General features: G+C 53.6%; 3 protein-coding genes across 3 annotated transcripts; 2 read left to right on the top strand and 1 right to left on the bottom strand.

The window, feature by feature from the left end:
• Positions 1 to 4,972: 4,972 nt before the first annotated feature.
• SCP_0800300 (hypothetical protein) lies at positions 4,973 to 5,847 on the bottom strand (the record flags this gene model as incomplete). The annotated part of the gene is made up of 2 exons (XM_027760625.1): positions 4,973 to 5,358; positions 5,418 to 5,847. The coding sequence occupies 2 exons, from the start codon at positions 5,845 to 5,847 to the stop codon at positions 4,973 to 4,975; spliced, it is 816 nt and encodes a 271-aa protein (XP_027616426.1).
• A 4,901-nt stretch (positions 5,848 to 10,748) lies between these two features.
• SCP_0800290 (hypothetical protein) lies at positions 10,749 to 11,339 on the top strand (the record flags this gene model as incomplete). Its single annotated transcript, XM_027760624.1, has 3 exons — positions 10,749 to 10,756; positions 10,817 to 11,127; positions 11,188 to 11,339. The coding sequence occupies 3 exons, from the start codon at positions 10,749 to 10,751 to the stop codon at positions 11,337 to 11,339; spliced, it is 471 nt and encodes a 156-aa protein (XP_027616425.1).
• A 195-nt stretch (positions 11,340 to 11,534) lies between these two features.
• Positions 11,535 to 17,575, top strand: SCP_0800280 (hypothetical protein; the record flags this gene model as incomplete). Its single annotated transcript, XM_027760623.1, has 3 exons — positions 11,535 to 11,539; positions 11,598 to 12,420; positions 17,492 to 17,575. 3 exons carry the CDS (start codon positions 11,535 to 11,537, stop codon positions 17,573 to 17,575), a joined length of 912 nt encoding a protein of 303 aa, XP_027616424.1.
• Between the last annotated feature and the right edge of the window lie 1,154 nt (positions 17,576 to 18,729).

Raw genomic sequence — 18,729 nt, 5'->3', positions numbered from 1 at the left:
CTCGCCTAACCCGGATCCGCGTCCAGTCTAAGTTCATGGAGAGACCGTGCGGCAGCGGGGAGGTGTCATGAGGGCGTCGATGGAGAATGGCATTGGGGGTCCCTGTGGAGCAGATAAGGCCGAACACCTTGACAAACTACGCGGCCAGGGGTGTCAAATGTCAAGCAATGCTAGAGGAAGTAGGCCTTACTGTGGAGGGGTTACGAGTGGTGCTCGGAACGAAGCGTTTCAAGTCACGCTCGAAAGATGAACGTGTGGAGAGTAATACGAGTACGACGATTTGTGAGCGGACGTGTACCTGGTTAGCTGAATGGGGGGTCGCGTTGGCGCTGTCTGTGTGTGCCGTTGATCACGTACGTTGAAGTTTTAGTAGAAGTCAGGGCAAGGCGTGATCTCTGCCGTCCTCTGCGCATTCCTCGCTGAGGAGGGGAAGCCTTATCTGCATGCATGCGTTTGTGCGTGCACAGGCTCTGAACGTGACGGACGAACCTGCGTTCCTCCAACCTTCGATGCCTTGGTACCCTCCCAACCGCGACTCTTCTGGTGCTCGAGCATATTTTCTTGGGTCCAACTCCGCTCTCCTCTGGCGAAGGCGCGCCCCATTCTGCCAAGTGTCAAGTATCAAGTGTTCCCCTCGGTCCGAGTAGCTGGTCGTGATCTCCCTCTTGGCCCATAGTCCCGTCGTGCAGTCTGACTCTCTCCCGCTCCATCCGATTCAGACTCGGATGAGCGAGTGAACGGGGATGGGTCGACGAAGTGGTGTTGTAACCGGCGATCTCCCCTTTGCACCCGCTTGTGGGTTATGAATATATACGAATCGTCGTCGGGGGTAAGCGCTTAGAGTCTGGATTTCGGCTTTCTGCCAGGGGACGTGTCGAGATCGGTGCGCATCGTTGCTCGGTGTTGCTGAATAGGGTGTAAACGAGGTGAACTACGTAGTACGAAGAGTCGTCACCCTCTCAATCAAGAGCGCGAGGCGGTTTGAGTGGACACGTGCCTACTAGCATGGTGGGTTCTACCGATACCGATACTGAACTACATCTAGGATGGTCGAACGCTGCCTTCTCCCTGCCATCGTATTATATAACTAGCAGTTCCGAACTAGAGACAGCCTAACCGCGCCGTACATCCCTCATAACTAGGATATGAGTATATGTAGTATTCTCCGTCGGCTGCGGTGCCCTCGCGATCCCGTGCTCCAAAAGCTCGCGCAGACACAAAACTCTCTTCAATTTCGCGCGACGCAGGCCAGGTCCAGACCCAGAGATGGGGAACGCGCTCCGAAGTAGAAGCAGATTCCACACCGACACGTACCCGCACGAATGTACCAGCGAGTTAGAACGACCCGTCGTCGATCGACTGGGGGCGACAATCATGCACGACGCCGTATGTGACGTCTGACTGCGCTTCGCAGGTAGCACTACCTTTACCCTTTTGACGAAGGGTGGGAACGACGATGAGGGCATTGTACACTGTGCGGATGGTGTTGATATATGATCGTGGTGGATACGGGTGCACGAGGAAGACACCGAGACACCTCCGAAGAGCTTGGACGTACGAAGTGAACCCCAAGCGGACAATTGCAACGCATGGCGCCTGGAGCGACGCTCGCCGCGGTACGATTCCTTCAAAGTATAGGTTCTAGACAGGACAAAATTATGAAGATTGCTGCGGTTGAGCAAAAAGAGCTGCATAAGATGTCGACTGGTGAGAACGCCAACGTGAGCGTTTGGAGAGGCTATCGCGGTGGTTAAGGCTTCGCACTTGATGATGAGGCGAGGACGATGCGGGTGCTAGGTTGGAGCAAGAACAGCTCTGGAGCCGCAGGACGTAAGAATGACAATCCTAGTTTTCTGCCTCTTGGCAGGCGCGTATCAGGATCGCACGTCGCTTGGAAAGAATCCCGAGCTCATAGTGCAAACGACAATGTTGCGAGCACAACAGCAGCTCGAGCTGTGTTTGACCCACTGCTCGCCGAAGTGGAAGCCAACAATATAAGGCACGCTCGACTCACAGAGTACTTCGAGATCTCGTTCTTCTCTATAATTATAAGTGCGTCCTTCTATGACCAAAGTCTGTGCTGGTCGTAAGCATTGTTATTTAAGGACCTGGGAGATCGCTGTGCGTGCAAGGAATGCGGTTCCCTGTTCCGGACAGATTAAGTGCTCTGCGGGTAACATGACCTGGAGGGAGATCAGCGACAAAAAGCTCGTTGCAGAGGAAGATCCCGTGTGGATCTCCCCTGTGAGCTAGTAACGTGCTTCAGAAACGTACGCCATGATTTTCTACAATTGATGCGACTCTAAAACTGATAGCCAGATATGCTGTGCAGGAAGGAGTCGAAACATTCAGACATTCGTGACGAGGATTATACGCGTATCCCTAAACGAAAAGACATGAGTTTGCCTCTGTTCGGTTATTCCACACATGAGAACGACTGAATCCTCAGCATTCGCCACGTCGATAGGAAGTAAGGCAGAATGCTCACCATCATCAATCCACCGCTCTCGCTATTCACGTGCCATCTCCACTTGCCGGCGTATATGTAGTGCGCCCCCTTCTTACCCTTTCCTCCACGCTGGTGGTGGATAGGCTGAGAAGAGGGCACATTACATCATGGCTGGGTGAGATGGGAAGGGAAGGGCAGTGAGTGGGTGGATGGTCGGCGTTCTCGGGCGATGGTGTCGTGAGTCATTTTTTGCGGTTGGGAGTGCTACACCCACTGGGGTTTTGTAGGAGGCATCCGCGTTGAAAGTAGAGGACGAGACGAGACGGCGGACGTCTGTAGAAGACGACAACAACGATAAGGATCCATATCGCTGACAGTGAAACGCGCGCACCTCGGGTGAGTGTTATGGCGTACGTGTGCTCGTGTGCGTTGGCTAAACTCGCTGAGCGCTCCCTGCATCTTGTACCATCGCCTCGCCGAAAGCGCTAGCGACCAACATCCGAGCATCCGGGCATTCCCAGTGTTCACCCCGACAAATGACTTTTCCTCGACTCTTCCTCGCAGCAGGCGCTGTTGGAGATGGTCCCTCATGGGACCGCAGCCATTCGAGTACGCGGCCCTTGCACACGGCCCTTCCGCACGAGATGGATCCCCATCTTCGTCCACTGTGTCCACGTCCTCTATGCCCCGACATTTGAAACATTTGAATTCGAATTCCGTACTTCCGATCGTCTTCATCGTCCCACTGACGCTACTCACCTCCGCCCCGCCTTCCTCCGTCACACGCCAGCGCACGCCCGCGAGGTATTGCAGTCTCATAGACGAGCATCTCTGAAATGGGTCGCCGTTACATTGGGTACGAGTGCAGTTAGGTATACACAGTGACAAGAACGACTTAGTATGCTGCCAAGTCAAGAAAAGACTGGTACTGATGTATTGCCATATTCAATGCTGCAACGATACTGCCACGGTGAAAATAGTTGACAGTAGGTGGGTGGGAAGGCGGCTGAGGAACGGGTATGGGTGAATGCTGAGGCAAAGCGATTGGAGCCGTGAGCGATAACAACAAGTACACTGGAGCCGCTACTAGTCGAACTTCAGTGTAGCCGGTCGCGCCACAGTCCAAACAACCGTACATAAACACGTGTCCGTTACGGCACGCGTCCCATCACGCGAAGTGTGACTCAGCGTGCCAACTTTCTGGCGTTAACCGTTCTACATTTTAAAAGACGTTCAATACTAATGACAATCGCTCCTCTCAGTGCAATCTCACCATATTTTAGTGTCTTGTCACGTCAGCGTGCTCCTCTCATAGTCACCGTCTTCCTCCAAAACTGGACTGGTTCCCCAACCATCTTTTCAGGATATAAAGCGGACGTCGCACTGTTGATTTTTGGAGATTGCACAGCGAGGACAAAACCTCCGTGCGGCGCCATCGAGCTGCATTGACAAGTGCGCGTTCTGCAATGAAGAGCTATTCGAGAGCTGCGCCAGACAAGGGTGCCCTCAGGAGCTCTGGAACCAGCTTGGCGCGAATGAGCGTGAGGCTTCGCTCGCGTATGCAGCTCTAATCCGGCATGTTCTCTGCGTGCCGTATGATTTGCTAGCACGATTTTCTCGCTGCTGTTCGCTTCTATCACCGTGTCCAGCTAGCCGAACGTCACAGCCATTTCAGCCAAAGCGGGGGAAATGAACGAGACTCACCTACGCGCATATATGATCATATAGTTGCGAAAATACGACCATGGGGGGCTGAATCCTGATGCTTGTGCAAGCCAAGGTTGATACGATCTTGGCAAGTACAGACTTCGGTCGGGAACTTCGATCTCGCTTCTGCACACACAGGAAGCCAACGAGAGCTATCACACATCGTAGAAGCTGATGGTTGACAAGACGGACCAGCGTCATCGAGCAGTCCCCGCAGAGATTACTATGCCTGACCGTGACGGTTCAGTCGGCGCACCCTCCTAATCGGCGGTCATACATGTGTCACCCATAGTAACAACACCCCAAAAGGCAGGAGCCCCGCCAAAGTCCATCACGGCGGGAGGCCGAGGGTGACTTGAGCGTGACGCGTACCAAAATGATGGACTCAACCAATACTCATCCATTCACCATCGTTCAAGCTCAAAAAGGGTACAAATATACTACGTAGGATACCTATGAGGTAGTTAAACAAACGGAGCAAAGTGGACGGAGGTATAGCAAGGCGCCGATTAGGGGGGTGCGCCGACTGAACGTAGTACAATAGGCTCTCTGCAGCCTGGAATCGGGGAATATGAGCACTAAAACATTGGTGAACTCTCCAAACCTCACTTTTCATTGAAATATTCAAACATACGAAAATGCAGTAAGTGCTACCAATTCTGTCCCAGCAGACAACGAAAATAGATCCGCAAAGGCAAGAGACCAGATCATACATGGCACGGTCCACAGTCGTACCAGTGTTCCACCAAAATCTGTATAATTACGACTGCCGAGTGCATCTAGCTCCACACGATAGGCCGAACTGTACTCACAGATTCAGTTGGTCGTGTAAGGCGGTGGCGGATCGGAAACCACACTGATCTCCGAGGGCTGCGCAGAGCGCAGGCTGGGGTTTCTGTTAAGCTCTTCTTGCGGTGTTCCAGCGACCGCAATAGCCGTTGCAGTGGCGGCATGACGCGCCGAAGACGTAGCTAAGAACCTCAATGACTTTGCTCCCGCGCTAGCGCCCAAATTAACGTCATAACCGGTGCTGAAATCGAGGAGTGGGAGGCCGTTGGTGGAGGGTACGAAAGAAGAACGTAAATTGGAGGAAGTGGCAGAGTTCCGTGGCTCCCGAGTGACAGGTGAGGACGGGGCGTCAATAGGCAATGTTGTCGTTGCGGTATCTATGTTTGACGGCATCTCCTGGGCCATCTGAGTTCCTGTGAGATTTGATAAATCAGGAAGTGTTCCCAGTTCTGCATCCTTGAGAAAAATATACCATCTGTCTCATCTTCATCGGGAAGGAGATTGCGTTCGGAAGATGCATGTCCATTCCCTCGCGCAGAACGCTGCCTGTATCTATGCAATACCGCAAGGAGTATCAACGCCAACACTGTGACCCCGCCTAAGACGGGTCCAACAATGGCACCGATCGATACTGACGTCGTCCTGTGCAGCTCTGTCGAGCTCGCCGATGTTGTAACGGGAACTGCGGTTCTTGTTGAGGAAAAACTGGGCGACGTGGTACTGACGAAGGAATCTGTCATCAACGAGGAGGTGATATCCACTGTGGAGGGCGTAAGCGCAGTGCTTGGAACGAAGGAGCCCGTTGCAGGCAAGAAGGAACCCGTTGCAGGAAAGCTCTGATCTGCGGTGCTGCTGGGAGAGGAGGTGGGCGAGAAACCGGTTGTGGATGAGACACTAGGCATCGGAAAGTTGCTGCTGCTGCCGGTAACGGATGAGGGGGGTAAAGGAGAAGTGGAAGGGATAGCAAACGTAGGAGATACGTTGGTTTCATTGGCTGTGGATGAGGAATAGCTGCTGGGATTAATAGAGATGGACAGGGTGATGAAGGAAGGCGTGACATAGGTGGCGTTGTGGTAAGGGTCCCTAAAGGGGGGCAGCTGTAACGAGTTGATGGACATACTCAGTCAGAGGGAATCAAAACTATACCTCATGCTTTCGAGGGAAGAGAAGGAAGGAAATCGATGCAGGCCAGAAATGCGCACCCAAGCCGGCTTCTCATATACCCGCAATAACAGCTGTGTGCGACCAAGCTGCACACGCACCAGGTACCTATAGGCACTGCCTTCCACTCAAGATGGGTCCCATGATAATGATTCTTCAGGCTCATTGGACCTACCTGCAAGAATCTGTCGAGCATCATCGAAGATAGATGTCCATGTCCAAAGGCCGCTCTTTCGTACCAGTGCTCCCATCGACAACGATCATCTGGCGAGCCAAGCATTTCTCCTAGATCATGCCCGACAAATGGGCTCGCGGCAGGTGGCCGGCACGAGGTGATGGAGATGCTTCCGTTCATGCGACTCCGCGTTGTACCAGCGCCCCCACCGACAACGAACGCCCGAGCCAAGCATTCCCCTGGACTCTGCACGAAGTTGCATGTTCTGTGGGTGTTTATGTGGGTGCTGCAGTGGGAGATGTGGAGTGTGGTCATGTTGCTTGTTGCAGACATGTTCAGGGGGTTGCGCGGTTTTTTTGTTATCGTTGAAACGTAAGCTCTTCTCCGTTCTCATATTCGCACTGCGCGCGAGCGTGCCGTTGGCGATGGACGCTGAGGGGATGGCGGGGGCTATCGAGATTCCACGCGGATTTTCCGGTGGTGCGTCCGCTGAGTGGCAGTGCGTCGTGTGTTGAATGTTGTGTGCTGTGTAACGAGGTATTAGTACGCAATGACGCGAATACACTATCGACTTTACCTTCATAACTCCCTCCATCTAGTCTTCTCTCGCTCGTCCCGTACCAGCGCCCCGCAAGACCACTAGCGACGGACACTCGAGCTCGCGCGTTCCCCGCGTTCACTCCGACAGGCTCTTCCTCAGCAGCTCGGCAATAGAAGAGCTCCTGAATCCCGTTCGTCCGCCGCTGTTCGAAGGCCGTCCCTGCAATGGGCCTCTTCCGCTCGAGGCGTCGTTATATATGACGTGCTTGGTAGGTAGGGAAGAGGTCCCGGCACGAAGTGGCGGGGAATGTAAAGGTTGGGTACGGGTCCAAGGAGCTACGGGTTGGTGCTCGAGCTCGAGTTCTCCGTCGACAGACGGGGGCATCGACAACGGCCAATAGTACTCAGCGTGTTGCGGGACCACCGAGATTCCCGGTGGCCTTTACTGGCGGGGCGTCTGCTGAATGGCAGTATGGAGTGTGTTGTGAGCTGTGTGCTATGTAGAACGAGGCGTCAGTATGCAATGACACGAACACACTGTCGGCCTCACCTTCACCAAAGGTCGTCCCGTCCACCGCGTCGCCATCTCCATCTTCTAAACATGTCGCCCAGCTGCGCACCGAGGAGAGATATCCAGAACATGGCATCCTGCGACAGAAAGCGCATTCAGGAAGCGCGGTCCAGGCAGTTCTGCGTTCTCCGCTCAGGCTGAATCTTAGAATCTACGCGGAAGAAGCGTTGGGTATTAGTAATGCGTATTGCGAAATCGATCGCGCGCTCGCGGAGGCAGATCGAGAATCTGCAGAATATAAGAAAGAACGACACGAATCGAAAGACGTGTCGATCGATTTGTGTTATGCTTTCAGGTTTCTTCTTGACTGCTTATGGGTCGCCGTTTGTGGCGCTCCGCGCCAGGCTGTGTGAGATGTGGGTGCTGCCGCGGGAGATGTGGAGCGTGGTCATGTCGTTTGTGGCAGACTTGTGCGAGAAGTTGCGCGTTTTTGTTAGCGTTGAAACGTAGGCTCCTCCTTCTCGTCTCGTTGTCGCTCTGCGCGCGGGCGCGCCGTCGATGATGGGCTCCTATGTGCGCTGAGGGGATGGTGGGACCTCCGAGATTTGGCGCGGTCTTTCCGGTGGTACATCCACCGGGGCGGTACGTCGTGCGTTAAATATTGTGTGCTGTGCACTGTGCAGAACGAGTGAGTACGCAATAACACGAACACACTATCGCCTTCACCTCCACTTTCACCTCCACCGTCCCGTCCACGGCGTCGCCATCTCCACCCACTGCACCGTCCTCCGAACATTCCGCCCAGCTGCGCAACGAAGGGAAACGGCGCGTGTTGTCTCCACGCCGACGCGTCTCGCATCGCTCTGCGGTGGCGCAATTGAGGATCCGCCCCATCGCGTAGGTGCCCTCGCTGAGCAGAGTCACTGGTCCGCGCTCGACGTTGACGCCGTCCGGGCAGCGTATCGCCGCGGGGCGCTCACGCTCATGCTCATGACTTGTGTGCTGCGGTGGAGGTGAAGAGGAGGAAGAGGAAAAAAAAGAAAAGAAACACCGGTGACGCGTCGTGAGGATGTCGAGCGCGGTTGAAAAAGCCGGATCGTCGCATGCGAGACGCGTCGAAAGCCGCGGCCGTCTCGTCCGAGATCAAGCGTGACGCATGAAGCCTTGAGATCCGCGCGAGCATTCCACATATTGCGGGATCGGTCGTGCTGAGGATGGTGTGGGATATACGGAATAGGAAAAGGAAGAATGACGCGACTTGAGAGACGTTTTCGATCGGGTTGCGACGTTAACTTATTTCTTTCCTCCTCGGCTCCTTGTGGGTCGTCGCTTAGAACTGTGTGGTCAGCCGGACTGGTGGTCTTCTGGTTCAGTGCACGAGACGCTAGCGTCTGTCCCGGCGTAGTCAAGCCACGTACTCTTCAGGTCAGCCGTGAGCGCTGGCCGGGGAGAATGTCGGCGCGATGTGGTGCGCGAGCATCCTCCTCTCCTCTCTGCGAGCTCTGTACGGTCCGGCTCTCATGTACTTCTGCACTGCTCCTCCTCGCGCCAAAGCACAGATATGCACGGTGAGAGGAGATGTAGATAGCGATCGGCACTAGTACGCTCATGGTGGGGGTTCAGCTGCACATATTCGAGCCGCGGAGAAGAGAGGGTTGGGGGTTGGATGGAGGAGGCATGGATCTAGACGAGGAGATGGCGCGCGCGCGGTGGACAGTCATGCCCAGGCTCCTAAAACCGGCTGGCCTATTGTCGTCCTCCAGTCCTCCGTGCAGTCCTCGCCCAGGACGCCAGTCCTACCCGTCTCTGCGCGAGCGCGTGCGGAGAGAGCCCCCTTCTGTTCTGCTCTTTTCTCCCCGGTTCCGGCTCCGTTCGAAAGTGACATGCTAATCTGATCCAATGCCTCACTCCGTCGGCTTGCTGCGCAAGGCGCGAGCGGGTGAACCGACGAAGCACGAAGAGTGGGCGATCGCTCAACGGAGAATGCAAAGCGCGCGAACTTGGCACGTTTGCAAACTGGGAATGATACGCATGCTGAGCTGCGCATGTAGACGGTTGAACGCTTCCTCCCGACCATCGTATGTATAGCTGTTATGAATCGGACGGCCGAACTGTGTCATCATGCATCTCGTAATTAGGATATGAATAAATGATTTAGCACTCTCCGAGTCGGTCGCCTGCGGTGCCCGCGCGAGCCTGTCCGTCGATTGGCGTTCGCGCAATAGACACAAGGATCCTCGACCATCTTCACCTCCAAAATAAGAAGACTGCGCACCCCGTGATAGAAAACACTTAGCGAAACGAGAGGGCAGCGAGAGTCGGATTCGCGCGCTCTCTCTTCAACTTCGCGGCGCAGCGCCAGTGCGAGCGCCGGAGGCAGAAAATGCGCGACGAAATAGACGTAGACTGCGTCGATACCCAGCCACGCGAACGTGCTCTCCTGGCTCTGAGCTAATTAGAACGACCGTCGTCGATCGACGGAGGGACACTCACGCACGAAGACGCCGTACTTGAAAGCTTGACGTCCGCCCGAGCTTCCGCGGACAATACCACCTGTGCGGAGAACACGGAGGGTGGGAACAGCGAGGAGGACGTATGCTGTGTGGACACGAAGAGCTGCAGAATAGATCGACTTGAGAACACCGCCGTGAATGTTTGGAGGGCCTATCGCGGTGGTTGAGGCTTCGCACTTGACGACGTGTGGAGAACGACGTTAGGTAGGGAGGAACGGCTTGGTATAGTATTGCGTACGTACTACCTGCCGTCTGGATTCGAGACTACCGCAAGCACTACCCAAGCACTTGGCTACTTGCTGATTACATAATAATCCTATGGAAGAAAGGCTAAAGATTATATAATTACGGTCGCGCGGAATTTACATAGGGATTTCTGCCAAGTCCCACAGTGCGGAAGGCAGTTTGGCTGAAAAGGCAGGCGCTGAGGTAGGGAAAAATATATCTCTACCTAGAGAATGTGCTGATCTATTTACTGACATCAATAAATCTTGTCCGGAGACCATAGACGGCGGGGGAGGGGCAGGAACACTATTCCGAGCACAGGCCGAGCGGAACGGACGGAAGGGAAAAGGACTGTAAATTCAGCAGCACGTAGCTGGCCGAAATGGGGTCGATTTTGGCGGGAGCGTCTGCGAGATTACATCGTAAGACTCTAGCGTTCGATGCGTTTACAGTCGCCGGGTTTACAGTCCTACGGGATTTTCCCAAAACGCTACTCAACGCCGGCACGCTTCACATCGCACATTCTATATTTGGACTTCCTCCCTATGTCATGAAACTCCGACTGCAATTCCCCCTGCGTCTGCGACTGTAATTGCCCCTATCCCGACTGTAAACCCAGCGGCTCATCCCGCTCGTCGCCGTACTCATCCTCAAACCTTCAATCACAGTTTACTGACCATGGCTTGGTGAGCCTCTACAGCTAATTCTAACGTCACTGCGACTCAATATTGCGTTGAGGACTTCAGGCTTAAGCTCCTTACTCTTTCGCAGTTTCCTAAGGACAATACCCTAGCACATCATCTCTGGAGCACGGCGTGGGGTCAAGAAACGTTTGCCCCTTTTGACGTCGATGTCGTACGGGATGGTACCTTGTTGGTGGACTTGGACGAACCAATTCCTGCAACCTGCCAAGTGACCAATAATCACCCTTTCATATCTAAGCATTTGAAGCATGTGGTGGTACGCAATGAGTATGTCACGACATTAGATACTCTCATGGCGCTTTCTGTGGAGGTACCCAACAGTAGTATAATTGTAGTCGGTCATCCTGGCATAGGTGCGTGTGTCTTTCTTTCGCAAACCCTAGTCAAATTCGAACTCACGACATCGCGCACAGGCAAGACAATATTCCTATTTTATGTCCTGATTTATCGGCTCCAGCGTGGTTTATCCACCTTCTACCAGAAGACTGCCGAATCCGTCCTTTACTTCCATAAATCCGGTGTCTACAGTATCCCAGCCAATCAAGAGCCGGACTCCGTGGACTGAGAATCGGATGATATTTGGTCGTTGTTCACCTCAAATCGCACAGTGAAGGAACCCGGCGAGCTCATAGCAGGTGACGGGTCAGAATGGTTCCTCATCGAAGCCGCTTCTCGTCACGAGCGGTGGAGTGAGTGGCTGAAATACAAAGGCTTCGTAGACTTCTACTATATGAAAACTCCAAGTTTTGCGGAAGTCGTTATGATGTAGGTGTCGTCGACTATCTGCTTTAAACATTAACCATGAAACTTACCGCATTACTAGCCATCCACACGAGAAGACTCCTGTAGGAACCGAACAAGACTTGTACCGATTCTATCAGTTGTATGGCCCATCGATTCGTGATGCTTTCCGATATGCTTCCCCCAGTTCCATCTCGGCGTACCGAAAAGCTGTTACGGCTGCTCTCCGCACCCTGGGCTATGATGGTCTTGTACGGGCCATCCGAGGTGACATGGAGGCAGATAACCACAAAGTTTTCCTTGTGGAGGCGTCCCTCGACGACAGAAGGGACTGCGTCGTCTCTGTGATCACTGACGAGGTTATGAAAATGGTCTGGGAGATGTATCTGGAAGGTCAAACTCGGCAGGTTGCCGAATTTGCCACGTTGTTCTCTAATCAATCTTCCTCAAGGTCCACTGCAGGATGGATCGTCGACACTCACGTACACCCTATTTTGCTGCAGGCTGAGACACGGACGTTTCACCCGATGCAAGGCTTGGTCAAGGGGGTAAACATCCACTACTCGTACCCCGGCCCGACCGCCGTGCAGTTTCCCAACGTCGAAGTGCAGATCCCTGACCTCGATTACTATTCGTTTTCGATGAATGATTCCACTACGGACTTCAAACTCAACTGCTACTATCAGCCCGAGGAAAGAGATGACGCGACGTTCGACGCTCTTATATTCACGCAGGAGAAGGGTCAAAACTACGTCACAATGTACCAGGTTACGCTGTGGAAGGAACACGACGTCAGCGAGAAGGGGTTGACGTTCTTACAGAAATGCCTGGATCTACCGAAGGGAACTGCATCTATCCCGTCGCTGCGTATCCGCTACGTGTTGGTCACACTAAAGGGTGAGGAGGTGAAAAGTGTTTTTCCAAGGGATTGGTTTGAGAACAGATGGAAGGGCATATTGGACGTATACGCCCTAGAGATTGAATTCTGACTATTTGTTCTGATTAAGTAGTGTCATATTGTGTATCCTCATGCCATAGTGCATGTAGCTGTATGTAAGGTTTTTGATCTCCGCAGAGAGATTTGTGACATTGCAATAAGCATTCGGTCGTTGATCTTGGATATATCAGCAATAGCCGCTAATAAGCATTGCGCAGCGGTTCCCTACGTCAAGACAGTGTCACTGCATGGATTGGACATTTAACGTCAGGATGTTATAAATTGGGGAGAAATAATATATGCTGGGGACACCGATGTGACGGTGGAACGATAAAATGATAGCCGTGCCCGTTTCAATTTACTTGTGGTTTCTTGAGAACGAGGCCGCGACGTGTTTGTATTGGCGCTGTAGAGCGAGCCCCCGGGCGGGCAACAGGTGAGACAGATCCAGACAAGTGAGCAAGAGGGCGAACAAAGCAGGCGACACGGATAGCAGATCCACAAAACACCGTCAAAACAAACGCGGAGCGTACATCAGATGGTAGAACGCAAGTCCAAATCTACGCAGTCAAGCAGAGCAACAGCGGACAAAACAAAACGGCAGGGAGAGAGTAAGAAAGCGCCGGAGAGCGAGATGCATATACACGTCATATACTAGAAACCACGCACAATATTTGAGACGACAACAAGATACCACTAGGTAGCGAAGTCACTGGCGAAGCGCATACGAAGGCATGAGCGCGGCAGGCACTTCCTGTTGCACGAACGACGTCCAAGTTTGCGTCAGATTATAACCAGGCTGGACCTCCACCAGCCCCATCTGCGGCACTTGAATCTGGGTCGGATACTGCTGTGCACTCGGATGGCGATTATGCGAACGCTTGCGGCAGCTTCTCGTACATCCCAGTACCTTTGCTGGGCCGGGTATTCCTCCTGGTACTCCTGCGGATGGTAGTCCACTGGGTGGGCCTGCTGGTGGTATCCCTCTATAGGTGTCTCTGAGTACGTCAGCTCGCCCTCGTGGGCAACCCCAGCCCTGCCCATGCTTCCGCTGGAACGCATATGCGTGCAGGTTCAGCACATCTTCCTCCTGTGTGTGGGTCACCGAAGCGAGGTACCGGAAAGGCGCCTGGGACGCCGCATACTCTTGTGCGTGCGCGGCATAGTACGCATTGATCTGGCTGCCGAAGTTGCCGCTGAACGAGCGCACCTGGTCCGCGAGCAGTGGGTGCAGGGACGCGTCGTACGAGTCGAGCGCGGGGTACCTGTCGCGCGTCGCGCTCTGAGGCGACGCTGAGCCGGACCCCGAGACGGACAGCGAGATTGCAGTGAAACGGGAGCTCGTATCGGACCGCGCGCGCGTTGGGTGAGTTCGATTCGGTGTCACAGCTTTGCCGCGACGCGGGACGGAGCCCGCGGGGTTCGGCCGCTACTTGCCCGTTTTCATCGCGACAGTGCGTGGGGTGCGCTCGTTGAACGTTCGTCCTGCGGTTCCTCCTTCAGCGTTCGGTTGCGCGCCAGAGGTACGCCTTCTCGCACAGGCGTTGTATGATCGGCTGGCCAAAATCAAGGAACCAAGGGTTGGTCAGCTTGAGCCTATTAACGCAAAAAGATGACGCAACTGGAACCGTATAGAGCGTCCGCCGTGCAGCGCAGCCTTTTCGAATAGGTCGTACGCTAACCTAGGCTCGCCCAGCGCCGCCTGCGCAGTCTTCATGAGTCCTTGCGGATGGAACGCAAGTCCCTCGGCAGGAACGATATGCAAGGGCGCGCCAACTTATCTCCCTTCCAGAGAATGCAAGTCCATCGGCAGGAACGACATGTGAGGGGTTCAGGGCAGATGCTCCCGGAAGCAGTATACGATCCACTCTGTCCTTCAATACGCGCGTGTCGGTCTTGGCCTTTTTCGGGAGAGTTTCTGGTAGGAACAAGATTACAAGGGTTGGCGGAAAGGCAATCAGTTGCAAGAGCGCGTCCATCGGCGGAGTCTCCGCGTCCATCTCGGCCCAACCTATCCCTTCCGGAATCAACGGTCCATGATATTTGGGGGCGGATGCCCTCGGAAGCTTTCGATGCGTGCGCGTCGGTGTCGGCGGTTTGGGGTTTTAGAAGGGGATCATGGTGGCGAAGAGGCGTGTCGGATAAGTGGGTGACAGGCTCGGCGAGTAAGGGGTGCGCTCAGAAGCACTGCATGGTGCAGTCCGTCCTAGGTCAGTCTCAGCGGATAGGGGAGGCTTGCTGGATTGGAGAACCAGGTTCGCAAAGCTGGAAAATGGGCTGCCGTGTGCGGGCGGTGCTTGCAGAAGCGCATCCATGCATGCATGAGCGCGTGTCCATCGGAGAAGGACCCCCGCGAATCCACTGAGAGCTCCGATGCACCCATCCCCGAAAAATGGGCCGCCGGAGGCAAAATGTTCGATCTTCGACCCCCGAAAATGGCCAAAAAGTCGTCGAAAGTTGGGTGCGAAACACCCCTGAAATGTGACCCTCCAACCTGAGGTTAGGTCCAGAACCCCCGAAAACTAAGGTTGGCTGGCGGATCTCTCAGGTTTCGGAGGATCGGCCTACAATTTAGACATACGTGGTGGTTTGGGAGGAAATGTTTCGTAATTTGGTTCACAAAAGCTTCGGTTTTGCGCAGGAAGCGAAAAATTTGTTCCGCAGGCCGTCGAACGTGATTCTAGGTTGCCGAATGTTCGATTCCACATAACCCTGAAAATGGCCGACCCGCCGCCAGGTTGTGTGCAAACCCCCGAAAATGGGTGGTTGGCCACCCCCGAGAAATGTCGTCGCCGGGATCGGAGCTCTTAGTTGATTCGCGGGGGTCCTATCGGAGAGGGCTGGACGGCGAAACACCCATTGGACGTTACCTATAAATGTGAATCATTTCTGCAGGAACGTGGGTCTCAGGCGAAGGGGCGCGCTCACAAATATTCCTCTGGAAGAGATTGCACTTGACGGCGTACGGTGCACGGCGCTCAGGCTCCGTGATCACGTCGTTGTTCACCTCGTATTCGATGTACACGAGCACCTTGTCGAAGTACATTTCAGCCTCCTCGGCCGTCGGGCAATGCCTGTCCCTCAGAACTAGTGTACTACCGTCCACGTTGTCCTTAGATGCGGGATTCATTTCGTCTCGTACCCCGACGTTACTGTAGCGAGTAACGCACCACAGGCTCCTGAAACCATCCATCGAACATATGTTCTAGAGGATCATGTGATATATGTTTTATGCGAATTACCTGTTTTAGAGAGTAGTGCCGGAAAGGGATAGCCGAACAGAGCCGAGAGGAGGACACCTCGACCTCACGTAATGGAAGTTACTCATCCCGCTCGTCGCCGCACCCTGACCATGACTGAGTGAGCCTCCACAGCTAATTCTAAAGTCACTTGCGACTCAATATTGCGTTGAGGACTTCAGCTTCAGGCTTAAGCTGCTTACTCTTTCGCAGTTTCCTAAGGACAATATCCTAGCAAATAAACTCTGGAGCACGGCGTGGCGTCAAGAAACATTTGCCCCTTTTGACGTTGATGTCGTTCGGGATGGTACCTTGTTTGTTAATTTGGACGAACCAATTCCTGCAACCTGCCCACTGATCAATGCTCACCCTTTCATATCTAAGCATTTGAAGCATGTGGTGGTACGCGATGAGTATGTCGAGGCGTTAGATACTCTCATGGCGCTTTCTATGGAGGAACCCAAGCATAGTCTAATTATAGTCGGTCATCCTGGCATAGGTGCGTGTGTCTTTCTTTCGCAAACCCTAGTCGAAGTCGAACTCACAGCATTGCTAACAGGCAAAACAATATTCCTATTTTATGTCCTGACCTATCGGCTCCAGCGTGGTTTATCCACCTTCTACCAGAAGAATGCGCATTCCGTCCTTTACTTCCATAAATCCGGTGTCTACAGTATCCCAGCCAATCAAGAGCCGGACTCCGTGGACTGGGAATCGGATGATATTTGGTCGTTGTTCGACTCAAATCGCACAGTGAAGGAACCCGGCGAGCTCATAGGAGGTGATCACTCAAAATGGGTTCTCATCGAAGCCGCTTCTCCTCGTCGCGAGCGGTGGAGGGAGTGGCCGAAGTACAAAGGCTTCGTTCACTTCTACTATATGAAATCTCCAAGTTTTGCGGAAGTCGTTATGATGTGGGTGTCGTCGGCTATAAACATTAACCATGAAACTTACCGGATTACTAGCCATCCACACCAGAAGAATCCTGTCGGAACCGAACAAGACTTGTACCGATTCTATCAGTTGTATGGCCCATCGATTCGTGATGCTTTCCGACATGCTTCCCCCAGTTCCATCTTGGCGTACCAAGGAACTGTTGCGACCGCTCTCACGAACTTGGGTTATGATGGTCTCCTACGGGCCGTCGGAGAAGCGAAAAAGCTGGACATGGAGGAAGGCTCTCATAAAATCTTCCTCGTAGAGCCCTCCTCCGACAGCAGACGCCAATACGTCGTCTCTGTGATCACCGACGAGATTATGAAGATGATCTGGGAGATGTATCTGGAAGGTCAAACTGAGCGTGTTGCCGAATTTGCCACATTGTTCGCTAGTCAACCTTTCTCAAGGTCCACTGTAGGATGGATTGTCGACACTCAGGTACACCCTATTTTGCTGCAGGCTGAGACACGGACGTTCCACCCGATACAAGGCTTGGTCAAGTGGGTAAACGTCCACTACTCGTACCCCGGCCCGACCGCCGTGCAGTTTCCCGACGTCGAGGTGCAGATCCCTAACCTCGATCACTATTCTTTTTCGACGAATGATTCCACTACGGACTTCAAACTCAACCGCTACTATCAGCCCGAGGAAAGAGATGACGCGACGTTCGACGCTCTTATGTTCACGCAGGAGAAGGGTCAAAACTACGTCACAATGTACCAGGTTACGCTGTGGAAGGAACACGACGTCAGCGAGAAGGGGTTGACGTTCTTACAGAAATGCCTGGATCTACCGAAGGGAACTGCATCTATCCCGTCGCTGCGTATCCGCTACGTGTTGGTCACACTAAAGGGTGAGGAGGTGAAAAGCGTTTTCCCAAGGGATTGGGTTGAGAACAGATGGAAGGGCATATTGGACGTATACGCCCTAGAGATTGAATTCTGACCGCTAGGAATCGACCTCAAAATTCGTCGTTTTCACTGGGAGTCATGCAGCACGAGCATGGACAGTCGAGAGGTGGGAGAGAGTGTTGGGATGGGAATTGATGGTTCTCCTCTCTTGTTCACGTTCTCGCTTGCATTCTTATTCTCATCCTGCGTGTTGGGAACATCATCGACATTGGGCTCCTGTGCACACATGGGTCCTCTGTGCCGGCAAGCGGCCCCTCCTAGCAGCTCTCCCCTGAGTATTAATGGTATCGGTATGCGCGGTGTGGCGAGACGTTACTGCGCGATGACTGACTCTGGAACTGTCAATTTCGACATTTAATCGACACACGGCGGAAAGAGAATGCAGTGTATTTATCTCGACTGTAGCTACTATACATTGCATTATCATGTTTGCCAAACGGCTCTCACTCCTTGAGATCTTGCGATTCATCAGTGTCGCCTGGGATTATATCGGCGCCTGCATCTCCTTGTTCCGGTCGCGGCTCTATCGTCGTTTGTGAATCTCGTCACGCTTCTGCCTGTGTGCGCTTCCACGAGTCCGTGAGCTCGTGCTGTATTATATCTATATCCTCCAGTTGCCCACAGCAATACACGCGAGCTATCGCTGGCGAAATATACGCATCATGATTCGTGGCAGGATAGAGAACAACAGCGAAATCTACGGTGCCATTCTTGACCGGTTGGCGTGTACACTCTTTGTGGATTCGTTGCGGAAATTCAAGATTGATATCAGCCTCCGGGGAGCATCACAGCTTCCGCGAGATTTATGCCAGAAAGCTCGTCATTAAGGCCCCGGAGATACATGAAATCTGACAGGCTGTCACCTCTCCGTTTGCACTTTATTGTGTTACTCACGTTCAACCTAACTGGAAGAGAATCGGCGCGACCTTGCGTGCTGCGCCACGCACATCCTGTACCTGGAAGAACAGTCCAGTCGTTCCGCTGCTGGCCTGCAAACGCCCTTGTCTCCACTTCCTGCGTCGAACAGAGGTATAAGCGATCTTCAACGGGAGTTCCACACGGGCAGTGCGGGCGCGCTACACTCCTCGGATGATCACGCGTCTCTTCTCTCTCGACCAACTTTAACCGATGGACGGTGGGCATCTCTTATTGGTGGCGGGACACGCATGTGCCATGGGACCGGGACGC

This window comes from Sparassis crispa (assembly GCF_003851025.1).
Source record: "Sparassis crispa DNA, contig_000007F, whole genome shotgun sequence".
Classification (NCBI taxonomy): domain Eukaryota; kingdom Fungi; phylum Basidiomycota; class Agaricomycetes; order Polyporales; family Sparassidaceae; genus Sparassis; species Sparassis crispa.
This window is presented reverse-complemented; position numbering and strand designations above follow the sequence as displayed.